General features: G+C 57.4%; 2 protein-coding genes across 10 annotated transcripts in view; one reads left to right on the top strand and one right to left on the bottom strand.

Annotated features, from left to right (window-relative positions):
* Window positions 1-6: 6 nt before the first annotated feature.
* LOC105484730 (receptor-type tyrosine-protein phosphatase V-like) overlaps window positions 7-17,118 on the bottom strand; it is a 22,431-nt gene continuing 5,319 nt past the window's right edge. The window contains exons 2-11 of one of the 6 annotated variants that reach the window (XM_071078067.1): window positions 12,811-12,912; window positions 11,187-11,303; window positions 8,128-8,192; window positions 7,723-7,771; window positions 6,861-7,058; window positions 796-923; window positions 645-701; window positions 490-540; window positions 232-316; window positions 7-141 (exon numbers count right to left, since the gene is read on the bottom strand). In XM_071078067.1, the coding sequence (XP_070934168.1) occupies window positions 260-316; window positions 490-540; window positions 645-701; window positions 796-923; window positions 6,861-7,058; window positions 7,723-7,771; window positions 8,128-8,184 (597 nt within the window). In that variant the 5' untranslated portion in view covers window positions 8,185-8,192; window positions 11,187-11,303; window positions 12,811-12,912 and the 3' untranslated portion in view covers window positions 7-141; window positions 232-259. Of the gene's footprint in view, window positions 152-221; window positions 924-6,860; window positions 7,059-7,224; window positions 7,520-7,722; window positions 7,772-8,127; window positions 8,858-11,186; window positions 11,304-12,810; window positions 12,913-17,118 lie in introns of those variants that run through there. The other 5 variants (XM_071078068.1, XM_071078064.1, XR_011612719.1 and 2 more) reach the window with 5 other exon arrangements.
* Window positions 15,200-17,118, top strand: part of LOC105484733 (protein tyrosine phosphatase non-receptor type 7) — a 15,777-nt gene continuing 13,858 nt past the window's right edge. Inside the window, exon 1 of one of the 4 annotated variants that reach the window (XM_011746630.2) lies at window positions 15,200-15,388. In XM_011746630.2, coding sequence (XP_011744932.2) covers window positions 15,215-15,388 — 174 coding nt within the window. In that variant the 5' untranslated portion in view covers window positions 15,200-15,214. Of the gene's footprint in view, window positions 15,389-15,598; window positions 16,203-17,118 lie in introns of those variants that run through there. The other 3 variants (XM_011746627.2, XR_989181.3, XM_011746623.3) reach the window with 3 other exon arrangements.

Raw genomic sequence — 17,118 nt, 5'->3', positions numbered from 1 at the left:
CCTACCCTCAGCAGAAGTGGAGCACACCAGAGCGACTGCCCAACTCCACAGACCGTTCCTGCCCAGCACGGCGAGGCTGAGGCGATAGGAAGTGGCAGGCACCAGGCTGGGCAACAGGACTGCATTTTTGGAGGTGTCAGCCTGGAACATGCTGACATTGACATGAATGCCCATGAGGTGGGCATTCCCTCCTGCCGCCAGCTGCTCAGCCACCACCACACAGGTGCCCACCGGCGGTCCGCAGCAGGCACCATCCAGTTCAGGGCCAGGAAGGTGGCCTCAGGCTGGCACTGCATATCCTCCACAGGGCCAGGCTCTGTGGGAATCAAAAGGCTCTGTGTTGGGTGGGGGTCAGTGCACTCCCCATAAGCAGGGCTTCTGGGTGAAGGGCTCTCGAAATCTGCAGGCACAGAGGGACTGGGCATTTATGCCCACGGAAAGGGGTCTCTGCCAGGCGGAAAAACATCTCCTTTGGACATGACTGCCCACCTGGAGAAGCATGAGGGGCATAACCCAGAGCAGAGTGGGTGCAGCATCCATCTGGAGAGAGCAGTGGCTCAGAGCCGAGCAGGCAGTGGGCTGCCGCCCGGATCGGACCTGCATCTCCGGGCACCTTCATCCTCCCACTGCTGACGTCAGCATACCAACAAGCAGCACCACGCGGTGAGTGGACGCCTGCAGCGGCCCCACCTGGCACAGCACTGACAGGGAGAGGTTGCATCCAGGTATGAGGCCCCTCAGGATGAGGTGAGCTTGACCTGGCACCAGGGGGTGCTCCCAGGAGAGGTGCCTCACCTCTGAGAGTTGGGATCCCCTTCTTGTTCCGAGACTGTGTACCCCCAAGGGGCCGCTGACCCAGGCCAGGCTGACCACAGTGGTGCTTGCATGGCTGGACACCAACAATTCACTGGGTGGGCGCAGGGCTACAGAGGGAGGGAAAGAGGGAGGGAGAACAGTCAGCCAGGCCACCAGCCCCACTCCCCAGAGTCCCATGCTTGATGCCATGGGCCTGTTGACCCCTGCAGGGCCCTGAGGTGTGGAGATGGAAAATGGGCTAAAGGGGGCACCACTGAGGGAAGACCCAGGGCTCTCTGAGGCAGCCTTGCTCACCTCTCCTGCATCTCTGCCTTCCCCATGCCTCACGGGTCCAGCCAGAGGTGTTGGCTGCTGCAGTGTGGAGGGGCCCACCCTACGTGACAACCTCCACCTCGTACTTTGTGCCTGGAGTCAGACTCAAAAAGCTTGTGCTGGCCACCTTGGCTCCCACAGTGCTGGTGCTTGCCTGGGTGCCTGCCTGGTACAGGGTCACCTGGTAGCCGTCTCAGCCCCTGGGGGCATGAACCCAGGAAGCCCAGAGCTGGGTGGGACCTTCACTCATCACATTTACCAGAGGAGGGGCAAGCAGGCTTGCGAGGAGTGCAAGATATGGAGGGTGTAGAGAAAAGGGAGAAAAGATCTACACTAAATCTCTGGCTCCTCCTCCCCAAAGATCCCCAATTTCTCCCTCCATCCTTGGCCCTATCAATAAACACCCAGGAGCTAGAGACACCATTTCAGGGCATCCAGTGAGCCCAGGATTCCACTGGAAAGCAGGGCCCGCCACTGACCCCAGGCAGCAGAGTCCAGGCTAAGCCTGAGTTGAACAGATGAACTAATCACTTACTCTCACCACACTCCCACCGCTCTCAAGGCAGAGCTAGGCTGGGCAGCATGAGTGTTAAACCGTGTCCCTTCTCCCAGCCCCTGCACAAAGTAGCTTTTAAAGACCCTTATGGCCGAGTGCGGTGGCTCATGCCTATAATCCCAGCACTTTGGGAGGTCTAGGCAGGTGGATCACCTGAGGTCAGGAGCTCGAGACCAGCCTGGCCAACATGGTGAAACCTGTCTCTACTGAAAATACAAAAATTAGCTGGGCATGGTGGTGGGCACCTGTAATCCCAAATACTCGGGAGGCTGAGGCAGGAGAATTGCTTGAACCCAGAGGCAGAGGTTGCAGTGAGCCGAGATTGTGCCACTACACTCCAGCCTCCTGGGCAACAGAGTAAGACTCCAGCTCAAAAAAAAAAAAAGACCCTTATGTGCAGCCAGGTGTGGTGGCTCACGCCTATAATCCCAGCACCTTGGGAGGCTGAGGCAGGTGGATCACTTGAGGTCAGGAGTTCGAGACCAGCCTGGCCAATGTGGCGAAACCCCAACTCTACTAAAAATACAAAACTTTGCCGCACATGGTGGCAGGGGCCTGTAATCCCAGCTACTCCAGAGGCTGAGGCAGGAAAATGACTTGAACCTGGGAGGCAGAGGTTGCAGTGAGTCGAGATCACACCACTGCACTCCAGCCTGGTAGACAGAGGGAGACTTCGTTTCAAAAAAAAGACCCTTACGAGGATGAACAGGCAGGTATCTGGAGGTCCAGGCAGCATCCCTCCACCCCCAGAGCTTGAACTCACTTGAACTCAGGAGCCACACAAGCCTGGCCCAAAAGTCAACACTTCTTTATAAATGGGGACACTGAGGCTCAAAGAGGGCCAAGGTTTGCTCTAGGGGCTGAGTCCCAGCTAGAACCCAGGTCTCCTGACTCCCAGGGTGACCTCTTTCCAGCTCCCTCCTAGTCTTTACTCCAGGCAGGATCCAGACAACAGTGACAGGGGCAGGAGGAGGCTGGGAGGGGAGACCTAGGGCAGGGGTGGAAGGAGCCACCACATTGGAGACGGATGCGCTGAGGGTGGGGAGGTCCATCTGTCCCTCAGCTCCACCAAGGGCTCCACAGGCAGAAAGAGCGGGAGGACTCAGGCCACATGGGAGGGGATTCCCAACCCAACTCTATGGGCCCCCAGGGCTTCCAGGGAGGAGAAAATCTCCCCACGTGTCCTGCACTTCAGTAAAGGCAAGGAGCATGGAGCTGGTCACACTGCCTGCTTGAATCCCAACTCCCCACTGTGCTGAGGAACCTGGCGCAAGTTATTTTCTGTTTCTCTGCCTCAGTTGCCTCATCTGTGAAATGGAGAAAACCACAGTAACTACTTCCTAGGCTTGGTGTTATGAGACTTAATGAGGGCACACAGGTAGAAGACCTGGCTGAGTGCCCAGTAAACGCTAGCCATTGCTGTTATGATTTTTTTTTTTTTTTTTTTTTTTTTGAGAGAAGTGGTCTCACTCTGTCACCCAGGCTGGAGTACAGTGGTGCGATCTCGGCTCTGCAACCTCTACCTCAAGCTAATTTTTGTATTTTTAGTAGAGATGGGGTTTTACCATGTTGGCCAGGCTGGTCTCGAACTCCTGACCTCAAGTGACCCACCCGCCTTGGCCTCCCAAAGTGCTGGGATTACAGGCATGAGCCACCGAGCCCGGCTTTGCTATTGTTATGATTAACCACTTGTGGCCCACTATCACTCACCTCCCTACTGCCAGCCATGAGAGAGCATGAGGAATGTCATGCCCAGGGCCACTATACAAGTCAGCAAACCCCTTCTAAGAAGGGTCTGCCCACCTTCTAGAAGGCCTAAAGGGCCAGGGCCCTGGGGGAGTCCCAGTGAGGGGAGTGGGGTTACCTGGTGCCTAGGGACTGAGGGAACAACCCTAAGCTGGTACTTGCCCCACCATCAGCCCAGCTGCCTGCCTGAAGACCACAGAGGCCAAGGGGACATGCAGCTCCCTGGGAATCCAAGGAGCACGGTAGGGGAGGGCCATCAGACGGCACTCACATGTCCAGCCTGCGGCGTTGGTGATGCTGCTCTGATCCGGCCCCTGCAGGGTGACCAGCTGCACCAGGAACTCGGTGCCCGGAGACAGCTAGGCCCAGGAGAAGTTCTGGACCTCTACAGCCAGAGTCTCCTCCCTTTCCAGAGTCAGAGGCCTCAGGCTATAAAGCTGCGCCTGGAAGTCCTCCCTCCCCACTGATGGGGGACTCCAGGAAGCCCTCAGGGCAGGAGGCTGGATGGCAAGGTTCAGGCTCAAGTTGGCAGGAGGAGCAGGGACTGGAGGAAGGACAAGGGAGAAATAGATGTGGAGTCACCCGAATCCCCTGCCTCTCCCCCCATGAGCTACACCCATCTCCTCAGTCCCCAGGCAAGCTCCCAGCACTCCCCACCTAAAACCCCCGCTTCCACAGGGCTCAAAGGCCACCCTCCTTTCCTTCCAAGGAAACCCTCTTAGACAGATGCTTGCCCAGACACCTGCTGCCCCGCTTCCTCCCTGTCTGCCCTTTGAGGGCATGGCGCCAACCCTCACACCTCTGAGGGCCCCAGTCTCCAGCTCACCTGCTGACGTTCAGTTCCGGTTCAGTCTATCTCTGGCCTGTGGACCTTGGTGCACGCTTAGCCTCCTGCTAAGGTCCTCTCTACCCATCCTCCCCAGCCCCAGCAGATGCCTCTGGGCAGGACCCCACCCTGTCCCCCACCAGCTTGCTCTCACTCAGCTCACTCTTCTCCGGGAAACCTCCTCTGACTTTTTAAGCAGATGTCCCTTTTGTGAGTCCTAAAAGATTAGACTGAACCACATAAAATTCCTGAGATGCAGCCATTTTAACCAATAGGAATGGAGTTTCATAGAGTTCAAGCTAATACATTATGCACATTCCAATTAGTGCATTAACAGGTATTATGATATATAAAGTAAGCCATCTGCTTACTTATCTTCCTGAGGCACTGAGGACTATTCATCATTTTGGCCTCAGCAACTGGTTTCATGCCAAGAAAATGACAGTCATTCATTAAATAATTGTGGGATGGATGGATGGATGGTGGATGGATAGATGGATGGATGGACGGTGGATAGATGGTGGATAGATGGTGGGTATATAGCTAACCAGATGGAAGGAGGTAGAAATTGCTTGCAGATAGATTCATGAAAAGTCTCATCTTGTACTCATGGCCTTCTGAGTCAAGAATATGGCACACAAGGCCAGGCGCAGTAGCTCATGCCTGTAATCCCAGCACTTTGGGCGGCCGAAGTGGGCAGATCATGAGGCCAGGACTTCAAGACCAGCCTGGCCAACATGGTGAAACCCCGTCTCTACTAAAAATACAAAAATTAGCCAGGTGTGGTAGCAGGCACCTGTAATCCCAGCTACCTGGGAGGCTGAGGCAGGAGAATTGCTTGAACCCTGGAGGTGGAGGTTGCAGTGAGCCGAGATCACGCCACTGCACTCCAGCCTGGGTGACAGAGCAAGCCTCCATCTTGGGAAAAAAAAAATATATGGCACACAGTTCAGCCACAGTGGCTCACTCCTGTAATCCCAGCACTTTGGGAGGCCCAGGTGAACAGACTGTTTGAGGTCAGAAGTTCAAGACCAGCCTAGCCAACATGGTGAAACTCCATCTCTACTAAAAGAAAAATAAAATAAAATAAAAATACAAAAATTAGCCAGGCAAGGTGGCGGGCACCTGTAATTCCAGCTACTCAGGAGGTTGAGGCAGGAGAATCACTTGAACCCAGGGGTTGAAGGTTACAATGTGCTGAGATCCCGCCACTGCACTCCAGCCTGGGTAACACAGTGAGATTCATCTCAAAAAAAAAAAAAAAAGAATATGGCACATAGAAGTGCAGAGTAGAGGATGCCAGTCCCCCAGTCCACCACCTGGGGCTGGCCTCCCACAGGCTGCAGCCAGGAACTCACAAGTACAGGTGTGGATCTTCTGAATGCTGGAGTTAAGGTTCCCCGCCCAGGCCCACACTGACACGGCACAGCAGGAGCTGGGCACCAGACTCCTCAAAGTCAGGCTGGAATTGTCCGGGCCCAAGTCAACAAGACCGCCCAGTGACCTCTGGCTGCCCTCCTAGTGCCAAGCGACCCTGTAGCCTTCCCGCTGTCCTGGTGCTGGGGCCCAGTCAATGGCCAGGTCAGAGGGGCCGCCCCTGCTGATAACCTCCAGTAACTGTGGTGCCAGGGGACCTGAAGAGAAAGGCAATTTGGTGAGGGGTCCATATACCGCCTGCAGCCCTTTGGTGCCCCCTGCCCAGCTCTTCTGAGCCTCTCCCCTGCTCTGACCTCCCTCCCCTGGTTGCAGTGAACTGAGATTACGGCACTGCACTCCAGCCTGGCAACAGAGCGAGACTTCATCTCAAAAAACAAAAACAAAACAAAACAAAACAAAACAAAAACAGAAAGTGCTTAGCAGAGTCCAGCACACAGAAGGGTTCAATTGACAACTACTGTCACCACCATCATCCCCTCAGATAGGTGCCCACCACCAGCCAACTGGAGGTGCACTCCCTCTGAGCCTCCAAAGACGCCGCCTCCCCTGCCTGTTGCATCCTGGCTACTTGACCCATGGAGAAGAGATGGGAAGTCTCGGCTGTGTCTCCTTTACCCCAAAAGGCACTCCCAGGTCCACTCTGTGGCATTGGGCCCCACTGCCTAATGGGGCCCGGCAGCAACACTGAACGTCAGCTCATAGGGGGTACCCGGAGACAGGTGAAGGAAGGTGTGATGGGAGACTCCCCGTCTGACTACTGCCATCAGGTTGGTGCCACCTAGGAGGTCTATAAGCACCACGTGGAGCCAGGCAGCCCCCCTTGGAGCCATTCCCAAAGGCTTGCAAGGCACTGGTGCCCTGGGTATGCAGTACCAGGTGATCCGGAGACACAGGGGCTGCAGGAAGGATGGAGAGAACAAAGTCCGGCTCAAGAAAGACCCCTGGAGCAGGATGCTTGCAGGGACCCTGGCACTAGGGAGCACAAAAGCCCAGGCACATTGGGGCACGGCTGCCTGTGAGGCGCCGGACTTTCCACCATTCTCACCACTCCCAGATTGGCTGCCACCTGGGGCCTTGCCCAAGTGCCCAGCTTATCTGTCCACTGAGGGAGGCTGGTTTTTGCTGGGAGGTTGCTAGCCTAGGTGTTAACTTCCAAAATATACTCACTACCTGGCAAGAGGTCTCCAAAATTGTAGCACAGGGTGCCCGGGGGCATGGAGATATTATGTGCCAATGTCTGGGATTCTAGGTGGTAGAGGAGAAGGCGATAGCCATCCTGCTCCTCCGGGGCTTCACCCCATGAGGCCTCCAGGCTGGATGGGCTCCCGGGGCTGTGGAGCTGCAGTCCATGGACAGTTGGCGGGGCTGCATCAGAGGGAGACAGAGACACCAAGGTCACTGCCACAGGGGCATTGCCTGCAGTGCTCCTAAATGGGTGACTGTACTAGACATGGTCTACAGAGAAGTTGCCCTCCCTGCCAGCACTCCAGGGCAGCCCCCTCCTTCCCCAACCCCAGGCAACACCCCCACCCCCTCAGCCTGCAGGCCTTATGCCAGTGCGAGCAGTGAGGGTGACAGTGACATTCTGCCCACAGGGTCGCAGGGCAGTCACTTCCAGCTGGTAGCGACTCCCTGGCACCAGATCCTGGAACTCAAAGCTGGATGCATTGGTGTGGGCCTGGAGCTGCTGCCCTTCAGGAGAGCTGAGGGGGCTCAGACGTGTGAGGCAGAGGGCATGGATGAACAAGCCTGGTTCCGGGGCTGCCCAACTCAGAAAGAGGCTAGTAGGTCTCCCCTGGCTGGTGATGTTCACGTTCGGGGTGGGCCTGGGGAAAAAGAGGTGCTTTCAGAACCCACTAATAGCCTTTCTGCCTTAAAGAAGAATGGAAGGCTAAAAATAAAAAAATAAAATAAAAAATAAACAGAAAAAGAAAAAGCCAGGGTAGAGGCAGGGTCTGGTGTGGAAACACTGGCCCTACACCCCTGACTCTTCACCCCCAGAACTCTCTCCCCCGCTGAAGATACCTACCTGCACTCTCCCTGCCTGCACTCCTTTCCAGGGAGGGGCATGCTTCCTCCTGCAGGAAGAAAGGGAACAGAGCGTGGGGGAAATGGACAGAGGCCTCTAGGAAGGCTACTGGGGTGGTGGGGCAGGGCCAGGATCCAAGAGAAAGCTCTGTTGCTGTGTCTGACAGCCCCACACACAGCCAAGGGGCATCTCCCAGAGGCATGCCCACAGCACATCTGTTCTCCAGGCAGGCTGGAGCAATCTGTTCTTGCTCGCTGTGCCACATGCTGGCCCTGGTGGAAAGGGAGCAGACTCTCCTCGTCTAATGCAGACCAGCTGTGGGGCCCCGAGGAGGGCTGGGAGGCCTGGATGTGCCCTGGAGAGTGGGGACCCCACCCGCTGGCCTGCCCCCCATGCCCACCTTACCTCTGCCAAAAAACCCCGGAGCCAGAGCAGGGCAGCAAACAGGATTGGAGGCCTCATCCCGATAGCTACAGAGTAAAGCTGGGAGGCAGCAAGGGGAGGAGCCAGTCCCCTGGCCCCCTTGCCTTGCTGGCTGGCGGGCAAGCAGGCGGGCAGGCATGGGTGGGAAGGGCAGAGTTTCAAGCAGAAGCAGGCAGCAGGCAGCAAAAGCAAGGGGCTGCCTCTTTTTTTTTTTTTTTTTTTTGAGACGGAGTCTCGCTCTGTCACCCAGGCTGGAGTGCAGTGGCCGGATCTCAGCTTACTGCAAGCTCCGCCTCCCGGATTTAAGCCATTCTCCCGCCTCAGCCTCCTGAGTAGCTGGGACTACAGGCGCCCGCCACCTCGCCTGGCTAGTTTTTTGTACTTTTTAGTAGAGACGGGGTTTCACCGTGTTAACCAGGATGGTCTCGATCTCCTGACCTCGTGATCCGCCCGTCTCGGCCTGCCAAAGTGCTGGGATTACAGGCCTGAGCCACCGCGCCCGGCCAAGGGGCTGCCTCTTACTCCCAGAGTCTGACCCCCCATCTCTCCAGCCTTGGCAAGGCTCTTGAAGGGACAGAGGAGGAGACTGGCTCCAGGCCCAGAAGGTGGAAGGGGATTGTGACTCTCAGGCTGCAGACAAGCCCACCTCTTCCCAATGCTGTAGCAGGACAAGCCACAGACAAAACTCCTCAGACACCAGATTAAAGAAGGAAGAGGTGGCCGGGCGCGGTGGCTCAAGCCTGTAATCCCAGCACTTTGGGAGGCCGAAACGGGCGGATCACAAGGTCAGGAGATCGAGACCATCCTGGCTAACACGGTGAAACCCCGTCTCTACTAAAAAAATACAAAAACCTAGCCGGGCGAGGTGGCGGGCGTCTGTAGTCCCAGCTACTCGGGAGGCTGAGGCAGGAGAATGGCGTGAACCCGGGAGGCGGAGCTGGCAGTGAGCTGAGATCCGGCCACTGCACTCCAGTCTGGGCGACAAAGCGAGACTCTGTCTCAACAAAAAAAAAAAAAAGAAGGAAGAGGTTTATTTGGCCGGGAGTGTCAGCAGACTTGCATCTTAAAAGCCGAGCTCCCTGAAAAAGAAATTCTTGGCCTTTTTAAAGGCTTACAACTCTAAGGAGTCCATGTGAAAGAGTCATGATGAATTGAGCAAGTGTGGAGAACGTGACTGGGGGGCTACATGCATCAGCTAATAGAACAGAAAGTTTTGCAATGCTTTTTCATACAATGTCTGGAATTTACAGATAACACAAGTAGTTTAGATCGGGGTTGATATTATTATTACCTTTTTTTTTTTTTTGAGACAGAGTCTCGCTCTGTCGCTCAGGCTGGAGTGCAGTGGCCAGATCTCAGCTCACTGCAAGCTCCGCCTCCCGAGTCTACACCATTCTCCTGCCTCAGCCTCCCGAGTAGCTGGGACTACAGGCGCCCGCCACCTCGCCGGGCTAGTTATTTGTATTTTTTTAGTAGAGACGGGGTTTCAACGTTAGCCAGGTTGGTCTCGATCTCCTGACCTCGTGATCCGCCCGTCTCGGCCTCCCAAAGTGCTGGGATTACAGGCGTGAGCCACCGCGCCCGGCCTATTATTACTTTTTTAACTCCTAGGGCCAGGTGGTGGTGCCAAGGTTGTCTGGCTATTTATCTTACTTCTGTTTCTTTCCAACTTTTTGCTTTCTCTCTTTCCTCCTCTCTTGTGAACTAGGCAAGATGGGGGGAGGAGGACAGCAGGAGTAGTAGTGGTCTCCTTCCTTAATGCCTCCCCTACCTCTAGCCCACTTCCAGCCCTCAGCTCTCCAGGGAGGAAAGGGTCCTGTGCTCTTGGGGAAGACCCAGAGGAGAGGTGGTTTTGCAGATGGACACATTTGCAGCTGGCTCTCCCACTCCTTGGCCCTGGAGGAGGGGCATGGTGTCTGCTGATTCCATCACCAAATTCGAGATAGTGTTTCCGGGGGTGTGTATGGTCTTGGTGACACCATGTGGATGTGTGTTCCTGTGTCCTAGGTGGATGGCCAGCTGAGTGTGTGCCTCCTTTTGTATCTCCATGTGGTACCATGCTCTTGTGGACAGAAGCACATCCTTTGGCTCCTGAGTCACAGCAATTGTAGATCTAGAGCCCACCTGGCCTTTGGGCCTCTGGTCGCACCTCATCACTGCCAGATGAGGAAGGCGATAACCAGAGAGGGGAAGAGCCCAAGTTTGTGAACAGAAAAGCTGGGCTTGAACCTGGGACTTCAGACTCCACAAAACAGAGATGGCGGACCCTGCTCCTAACCTCCCAAACTGGGGTCCTCTCAGCTGGGAATCCTCTGAGGAGCAATTCAGGTACCTGGGACTTTTGCTTGCCTTCCCCCACTTCCTCTCCCCGGATCAGCAGCGTCCATCCTGGTTCCCCGGGCTCCTCCCAACCTCCACCTGGCTTTGGGCACTGCTGGAACCCAGGCAAGCCTGCCTGAGGCCTGGCCTCAAAGATAACGAAGTTAGGGCTTTGCTTTACTCCTGACTACAACCCGAGTCACCCCGAGCTGCTCACCCAGGTGCTCCCACCCACAGACAACTGAGGATGAGGAGGGAGAACGGAAGAAAAGGCTTTGGGCCCTGGGAGTGAAGCCTAGGACTCAGAACAAACTCAGGAAGTGGGGAGAGGGGATGTGTGGAAAACACACGGGTATGGAAGTCTGAACACCAAGGCAGCCTCTGGGGTAGCTGGATTCTCCTGGGCCTGCCCCAGCAGGAAGGACAAGCCTGCCCCAGCTCAGCCCGACTGCCTGCTCAGGCCACAGCCAGGGGCTGCTTGCCCCTCCCCTGCTCCACGCAGCCCCAAACCTCAGAGCCGCCCACCCGGCCCCTGGATGGGGGCCTGGAAACTCAGCACTGCAGACTCAGGAGATTTTCCAGGCTGTGTGTGCGCCTGCGCATATGTGCTCTTTTGAAAGACGGGGGCGGGGGGCGGGGGAAGGTTGCAACCAGGGAAACTGATGTGAAAGGGAAGCGGTCCCAGGTCCCAGTGTGACCAAGAGGTGGGGAAAACGACGTACCTTCTCATCCCATCCTCATCCCACTTCACCTGCGGACATCTCACTTTGTTCTTTCTGGTGGCCTTGATCAGCAACCAAAAAGGGGAGAGGCGGGGTGGAGGCGCCCTATTTCGGAACCTAAGGAGAAAAGACGCACAGGACACAGGTCTAGGTAAATGCAGGGTATGTCAGAACCTGCCCAAGAGTCCCCACAAAAAAGAGGCCTGCGGGGCCCAGCACAGACTCCATAGCTAGTCCTTTGGACAGAGCCTTGAGGAGGCACCTGGCCTTAAGAGGCACAGCCACCAGTCCCCAGCGCAGCCTAGGGGACCGGGAGACAGGGCCCCTAGAGGTTCTGATAAATAAGCAGCAGCCAGCTGGGCACGGTGGCTCATGCCTGTAATCCCAGCACTTTGGGAGGCTGAGGTGGGCAGATCACGAGGTCAGGAGATCAAGACCATCCTGGCCAATGGTGAAACCCCGTCTCTGCTAAAAATACAAAAAATTAGCTGCGCGTGGCGGTGCGTGCCTGTAATCCCAGCTACTCGAGAGGCAGGAGAATCACTAGAACCACGGAGTTGGAGGTTGCAGCGAGCTGAGATGGCGCCACTGCACTCCAGCCTGGTGACAGAGTGAGGATCCATCTCAAAAAAACAAAATAAAATAAATAAGCAGCAGCCTCCCCAGCCCAAACCTCTCCATTCAGCAAAAGAAAAGGTACCGCAAGGGCTCTATCTCCACCCCCACAGACAAACCCACATCCTCTCCCTAGAGAACCCCTGGGGTTCCCCCCACTACCCTGAGGTCTCAGGGCACCTTACTGATTCCTTCTGGAGAGAGCCAGCCAGGAGGCAGAGGAGAGGGCAAGGGGCAGGTCCAGGAGTCCTGGCTCCCAAATGTGAACTGGCCTGGCCTACAGCTGTCCCGGGCAGCTCTCTTCCGGCCCCTCCCTGCTCTCTCACAGCCTGAAGCCAGGCCTTGGGCAGCCCCCACACTGGAGGAAGATAATCACCAGGCAGCAGAGGGGTGGGGTGGCTCAGGACAGCCAGGCTGCCCACTCCCCCTGCTGCCTATACTATGGGGAAGGTGGCCAGGGAGTGGGGGAAGGCCTAGTTCCCCCTGACCAGGTCATGGGAGAGCAGGGGAGGGGCTGGTCACGTGTGGATTGACACTGTGCATGTGCATTTGTGCAAATGTGGGCCATGAGGGTGTACACATCTGTCTTGATGGATGCATGAGTGGGTGTCCAGGGACAACACAGAGCGGGAGGGAGACGGGAGCCCCTGGGAAGAAAAGGCCACATTGTAGAATAGATGTCCATTTGGCTGGCTCTGGGCTTGGGAGAGAGGGAGGGACTCTTCTACCCTAAAGCCTTCCTGCCAGGGTCCTGAGTTCCAGCAACGGGCAAAGAACCAGGTACTTTCCTGGACCTCCTGGCAAGATGGCCCAGTGCCGAGCAGGGCTGGATTGCTGGTCCTCCCAGCCAGGGGTAAGGGGTATGGGATGTTCCCCTTCACCCAAAAGGTAGCAGGAGGTCCTAGCTGGCCCGGCACAGGGGTGCAGCTTTGAGACAGGGGTGCAGTTGTCACTCTGGTCAGCCCGGACCCATCCCATGCCCCTAACAGCACTTCCCTGCCCCACTCACCCTGTCTCCCCTGCTGTCTCCCTGCTTCCTCCGGGATGAGGCCTCCCAGATCCAGTTCTCAGTGTTTCTGTCTCCCCCACACAAACAGCAACAAGCCTGGGCCTATAAAGTTGGGGCAGAACGAGCCGGCTCAGGCTGGCCTAGGATTTTGGGGGCAAGAAGGATGGAGGAGCAGCCGCCCAGGATCCTAGTGCTTCTCCAGAGAGGAGCCAAGGAGGGCAGCTAGGAAGGGGGCAGAGCAGGTGGAGTGTGCAGGACCCAGGAGTCCTGGCCCCCAGCAGCTGACTCTCTCCCCAGGATCCTCCTCTTGGATAATTAGAGGGTGGCAGCCTTTGCCTCTGGGAGCCAACTGCACCCTAGCAAGGAGCTCCCTACTCCTTAGGGGCTGGCAAGGAGCAAAGACTTCTGAGAATTCTAGATGTAATGGCCGCCTTTCCCCTGGGCGGGGGGCTTATGACACTTGGGGCAGGGAGCTGCAGCTCATAGCCCTGGAACTGGGAATCACTAGAGGGGGAAACAAGAGAGTCAAGACGTGTGTGGCCAGAGCTCGGGAGGGCTGAGGGCACCCACCACAGCCTCAGATGGGACAAGGCCTGACTCTCAGGATGCGTCATGCCCTGCATCAGTCCCTCCCCAGCCTGGCCTGCCCTCTCTGTCCTCCCTGGTGTGGACTCTGTCCCACCCAGGATGCTGGGAGACCCCTGGGAGTGACTCCTTCCTGAACTTCCTCAGTGCTCTGGTGGAAGCGCCCCAGCAGCCCTGCTTCGGGGAGAAAGTCAGCAATGAGGAGGAAGAGGGAGGCTGTTGAGAGGTGAGACCCGGCAGCCGTGACCTCCTCACCCTGTGCTGCTCCCAGGCCCACTTCCCCAGCCAGCTCCTCCCAGCTCCTCGCTCCTCTGGCTACTGACTCCCAACCTCTCCTCCGGGAGCAAATCACTCCATGGGCTGACAAGGAAGGTGCTATGATCATCCCCCAGTGGAGGGAGGAAGCTGAGGAGGAGACTGAGACTCAGCAATTTGCCCAAAGTCACACAGTTAATAAGCTACGTTTAGACTCATTATGCACAGATCTTTCTGATTTCCAATGATTACTATACTTTCTCTGGAGACGAGGGTGGCTAGAACCTAAATCTCAACCCAGGAACACAAATCAATTTGAGTGATGGAAGTTTGACAGCTGCTGGGACCACGGGTGGGAAGGTTCTGGAGGGGAGAGGGAGTCACTCCCAGGAGCCTCCCAGCAGCCCAGATGGGACGGAATCCACTCCAGAGAGGGCAGAAAGGGGCGTCCCAAGTCACCAGGCCAGGCTGGGGAGTGGGTGGTGCAGGGCGACGACGCATGTTTTGTCCCATCTGAGGTTGCAGTCGGCACCCTCAGCCCGCATGAGCTCTGGCCACACACCTCCATGGACGTCCAGGCATCTCTAAGCACAGGAGAAGAAGGAGTGGGCAGGAGCCAAGGAGTGACTGTCCCCACACCCGGCCAGAGGGAACGGGGGATCCTTGAGAGGTCTTGCCTCATGCTCAGCCACTACCCCACCTGCCCCCAACTATCTTCCCCATCTCCTGGCTCCCAGCTTCCTTGCTGTGAAGCTCAGCTTCCAACTGTATGGCCCTAGGCCTCGGTCTGTGGGGGCAAAGGGTAGGCTCACAGCCAACAGGGCTCAGACCCTGGAAACTTGGGGGGACCAGGCAGACCTGTGTGGGGAGGGCTTTGCCGCTTCCTCCTCCCACCCCTGTGGTGTCCTAGCTTCCTGTTCTTGATAACAATCAGCATAGGCCCAGAGCCGGGCCCTCTTTCCAACCCCCACCTGCCCCCTCCTGTGTCCCCAGGGCCCCCACTACCCACCAGTGGAAACACTGACTGGTGTGGGGGGTGAGGCAGAGGCCAGTCTCCGGGTCACTGCCCGCAAGCATGTTAGGGATTCCCAGGTTCCTGCTCCCCTCCACTCTCTCCTGAGCACAGGAGCCAACCCATTTCCCAGCCCTAATTGGCCTCCTCCTCGGGGAAACCCACCCACTCTGGAGAGGAGCGCAGGCTGCAGGGAAGGAGGCGCCAGGATCAGCTGGCCATGGAGGAGCTCAAAAAAGAGCCAGCCCCTGTCCCCACTGCCCAGAGCAAGGGCGGGTGCTGGGAGGCCTTCTGAGCCTCTGAGAGCCGTTCTTGTTCTTCATCTCAACCCTCCTCCCCAAGGGGCCAGCAGAAGGCCAGCCCCCTCCCGACCACCCCTCCGGCATGCCTACCCCCTGTGTCTAGGGTACCTCATTTCTTTTTTGCTGTCACCATTTGACAGCTGAATCAGGGAAGTGGGAGGAAGAAAGAGGACGTGGATTGCGCGTGTTGGGGGCCGGGAAGGGAAGGGCGTTTGAAATGTTACAAGGTAAAAGGAGGCCTGCAGCAAGCATGAATCGGCTGGGCTGCTGGCCCGCAAGGAGCCTGCCAAGGCCAGGCAGGGGCAGTGGGCAGAGGAGTCTTGGACTTGGGGGCCACCCTTCAGGTCTCAGGCATCCAGGCACCCCAGCAGCGAAGAGGACATGGGAGTCCCCTGGTGTGAGGGTCAGAGACTCTCCACTGTCTGTAAGTCTTCTAAGTAGATGTCAGGGTTCTGGGAGGAGGCCTGCAGGGGGCTGGGGGCCCAGGGGAAGCCCCTCAGACTCCCTCCCACAAGTGGACTCTGCTATCTGTTTCCTGCTGGGCTGGCCTACACTCAGGCCGCGGGCTGTGGAGAGCTGGGCCGTGGCACAGGGCGTGGAGACGACCTTTTTGGCCTGGCCCCAGGCCTTTCCTTCACATTGTGAGGCATGGATTCTTGCCTCCTCTTTTTCCCCACCCCGAGTCTGTGCCACATCTGCTCTGGGAAGATGTGGTCTGTGCTTGGCCATGAATTCCCAAGGCTTGAAGCAGCAAGGGCTTTGAGGGAGAGGACTGTGAGGCAGAAGCAGAGAAGCAGAAATAAGCCTCCGGCCAAGGTCAGGTTGAGCAGGAGAGCCTTGGGTTCTTTGTGGGACAGCACAGAGCTGGGGGTCAGGCGAGCTGTGCCCAGCAAGTAGGCAGTGGCTGGATGTGACAAAGACCCAGAGGAGAAACACAGCAGGAGGGGAGAGGGTCTGGAAGCTGGGGAAAGCAGGATGGTCGGGAAGGCCTGGCCCCTCACCCATTCCCAGGGAACAGGGCCTTGGGCCCCAGAAGGGCACAGGCGGGAGGCAGCCGACCCCTGGTGGCAGCGGCAGCAGGCACAGGAGGGCAGAATGCAGCTGGGGTGTGCGTGGGTGGCAGCAAGGAGGGGCGGAGGGAGGAAGCTGGCTTCCTGGAGCCTTCTCAGCCCTCAAAGACAGACCGACAGACAGACAGACAGCTGGCAAGAGGCAGCCTGGGGGCCACAGCTGCTTCAGTAAGTATCTGAAGCGGGGACTGGGAGTCCTGTGGCCCTGGGGGGTGCGAACTCCGGGGATATAAGAGGGCATCTCAGGAGGGAGTGCGGGAGGGCGAGTGGGGCGCTCCAATGCCTGGCTGGGGAATGGGTGCTCACAGACCTGGTGTCCCCAAGATGGGGGTGAGCAGGGAAACCACAGGGAGCTGCAAGGAGAGCAAAGGCTGAAGGGACCCTTTCTGCTGCCAGAGACCGTTGCTCTACCACCCACACCTGTGCCGGGCCCACTCTGTCCCCTCACCTCCATCCCTGCCGCCTTGGTGACTCAACAGCCCCGCCACCTCGCCCACTGTGACCCTGGCTCTGGGAGATAGGGACTGCCCCCAAGAGGAGATGGTCCCATCACCTCCATGCCCCCTGTCTTGCCCCCAGCTGTCGCCTCACCATGCGCTGTCGCTCAAGGGCTTGGTGAGGCCATTTCCTGTGACGGTTACAGAGGCGGGAGACGGGGGGATGGGCAGGAGGAGGAAGGAAACACCTCCAGCCTACCTCCCTGGACAGAGACCCCAGAAGCCAGAAATGGACTTGGGAGTGGAACAGCAGCAGTTAGGAGAGGACCCTGCTGGGGTCCAGGAGCCCGCCTGCCTGGCTGCCCAATCAGCTCCAACACTGCTGGAGGCCTCCATTCTCTGTTCAGGAGAAGGCCCACTGGTTAGCTCAGAGATGGCTTCTGCACGCTTTCTCCCTTCTGTCCTAGAGAACACATGTTTTCTGTTTCCTCCCTTGCCTTCTCCCACTTGGACCCGCTCAGAGCCCTGTGTACTCTGGTGTGTGGCCTCTCTCCCCTCTCTCTTTTCCTCCTTCTGGATTCTTTCCTATCTTCATCCACAATCTCTACCCTTTATCTTGCCGTTACTCTGACCCCAGACTGCCTTGT

This window comes from Macaca nemestrina, chromosome 1, assembly GCF_043159975.1.
Source record: "Macaca nemestrina isolate mMacNem1 chromosome 1, mMacNem.hap1, whole genome shotgun sequence".
Taxonomy (NCBI): domain Eukaryota; kingdom Metazoa; phylum Chordata; class Mammalia; order Primates; family Cercopithecidae; genus Macaca; species Macaca nemestrina.
The sequence above is the reverse complement of the archived record's forward strand: the minus strand, read 5'-3'. Positions and strand labels throughout refer to the sequence as shown.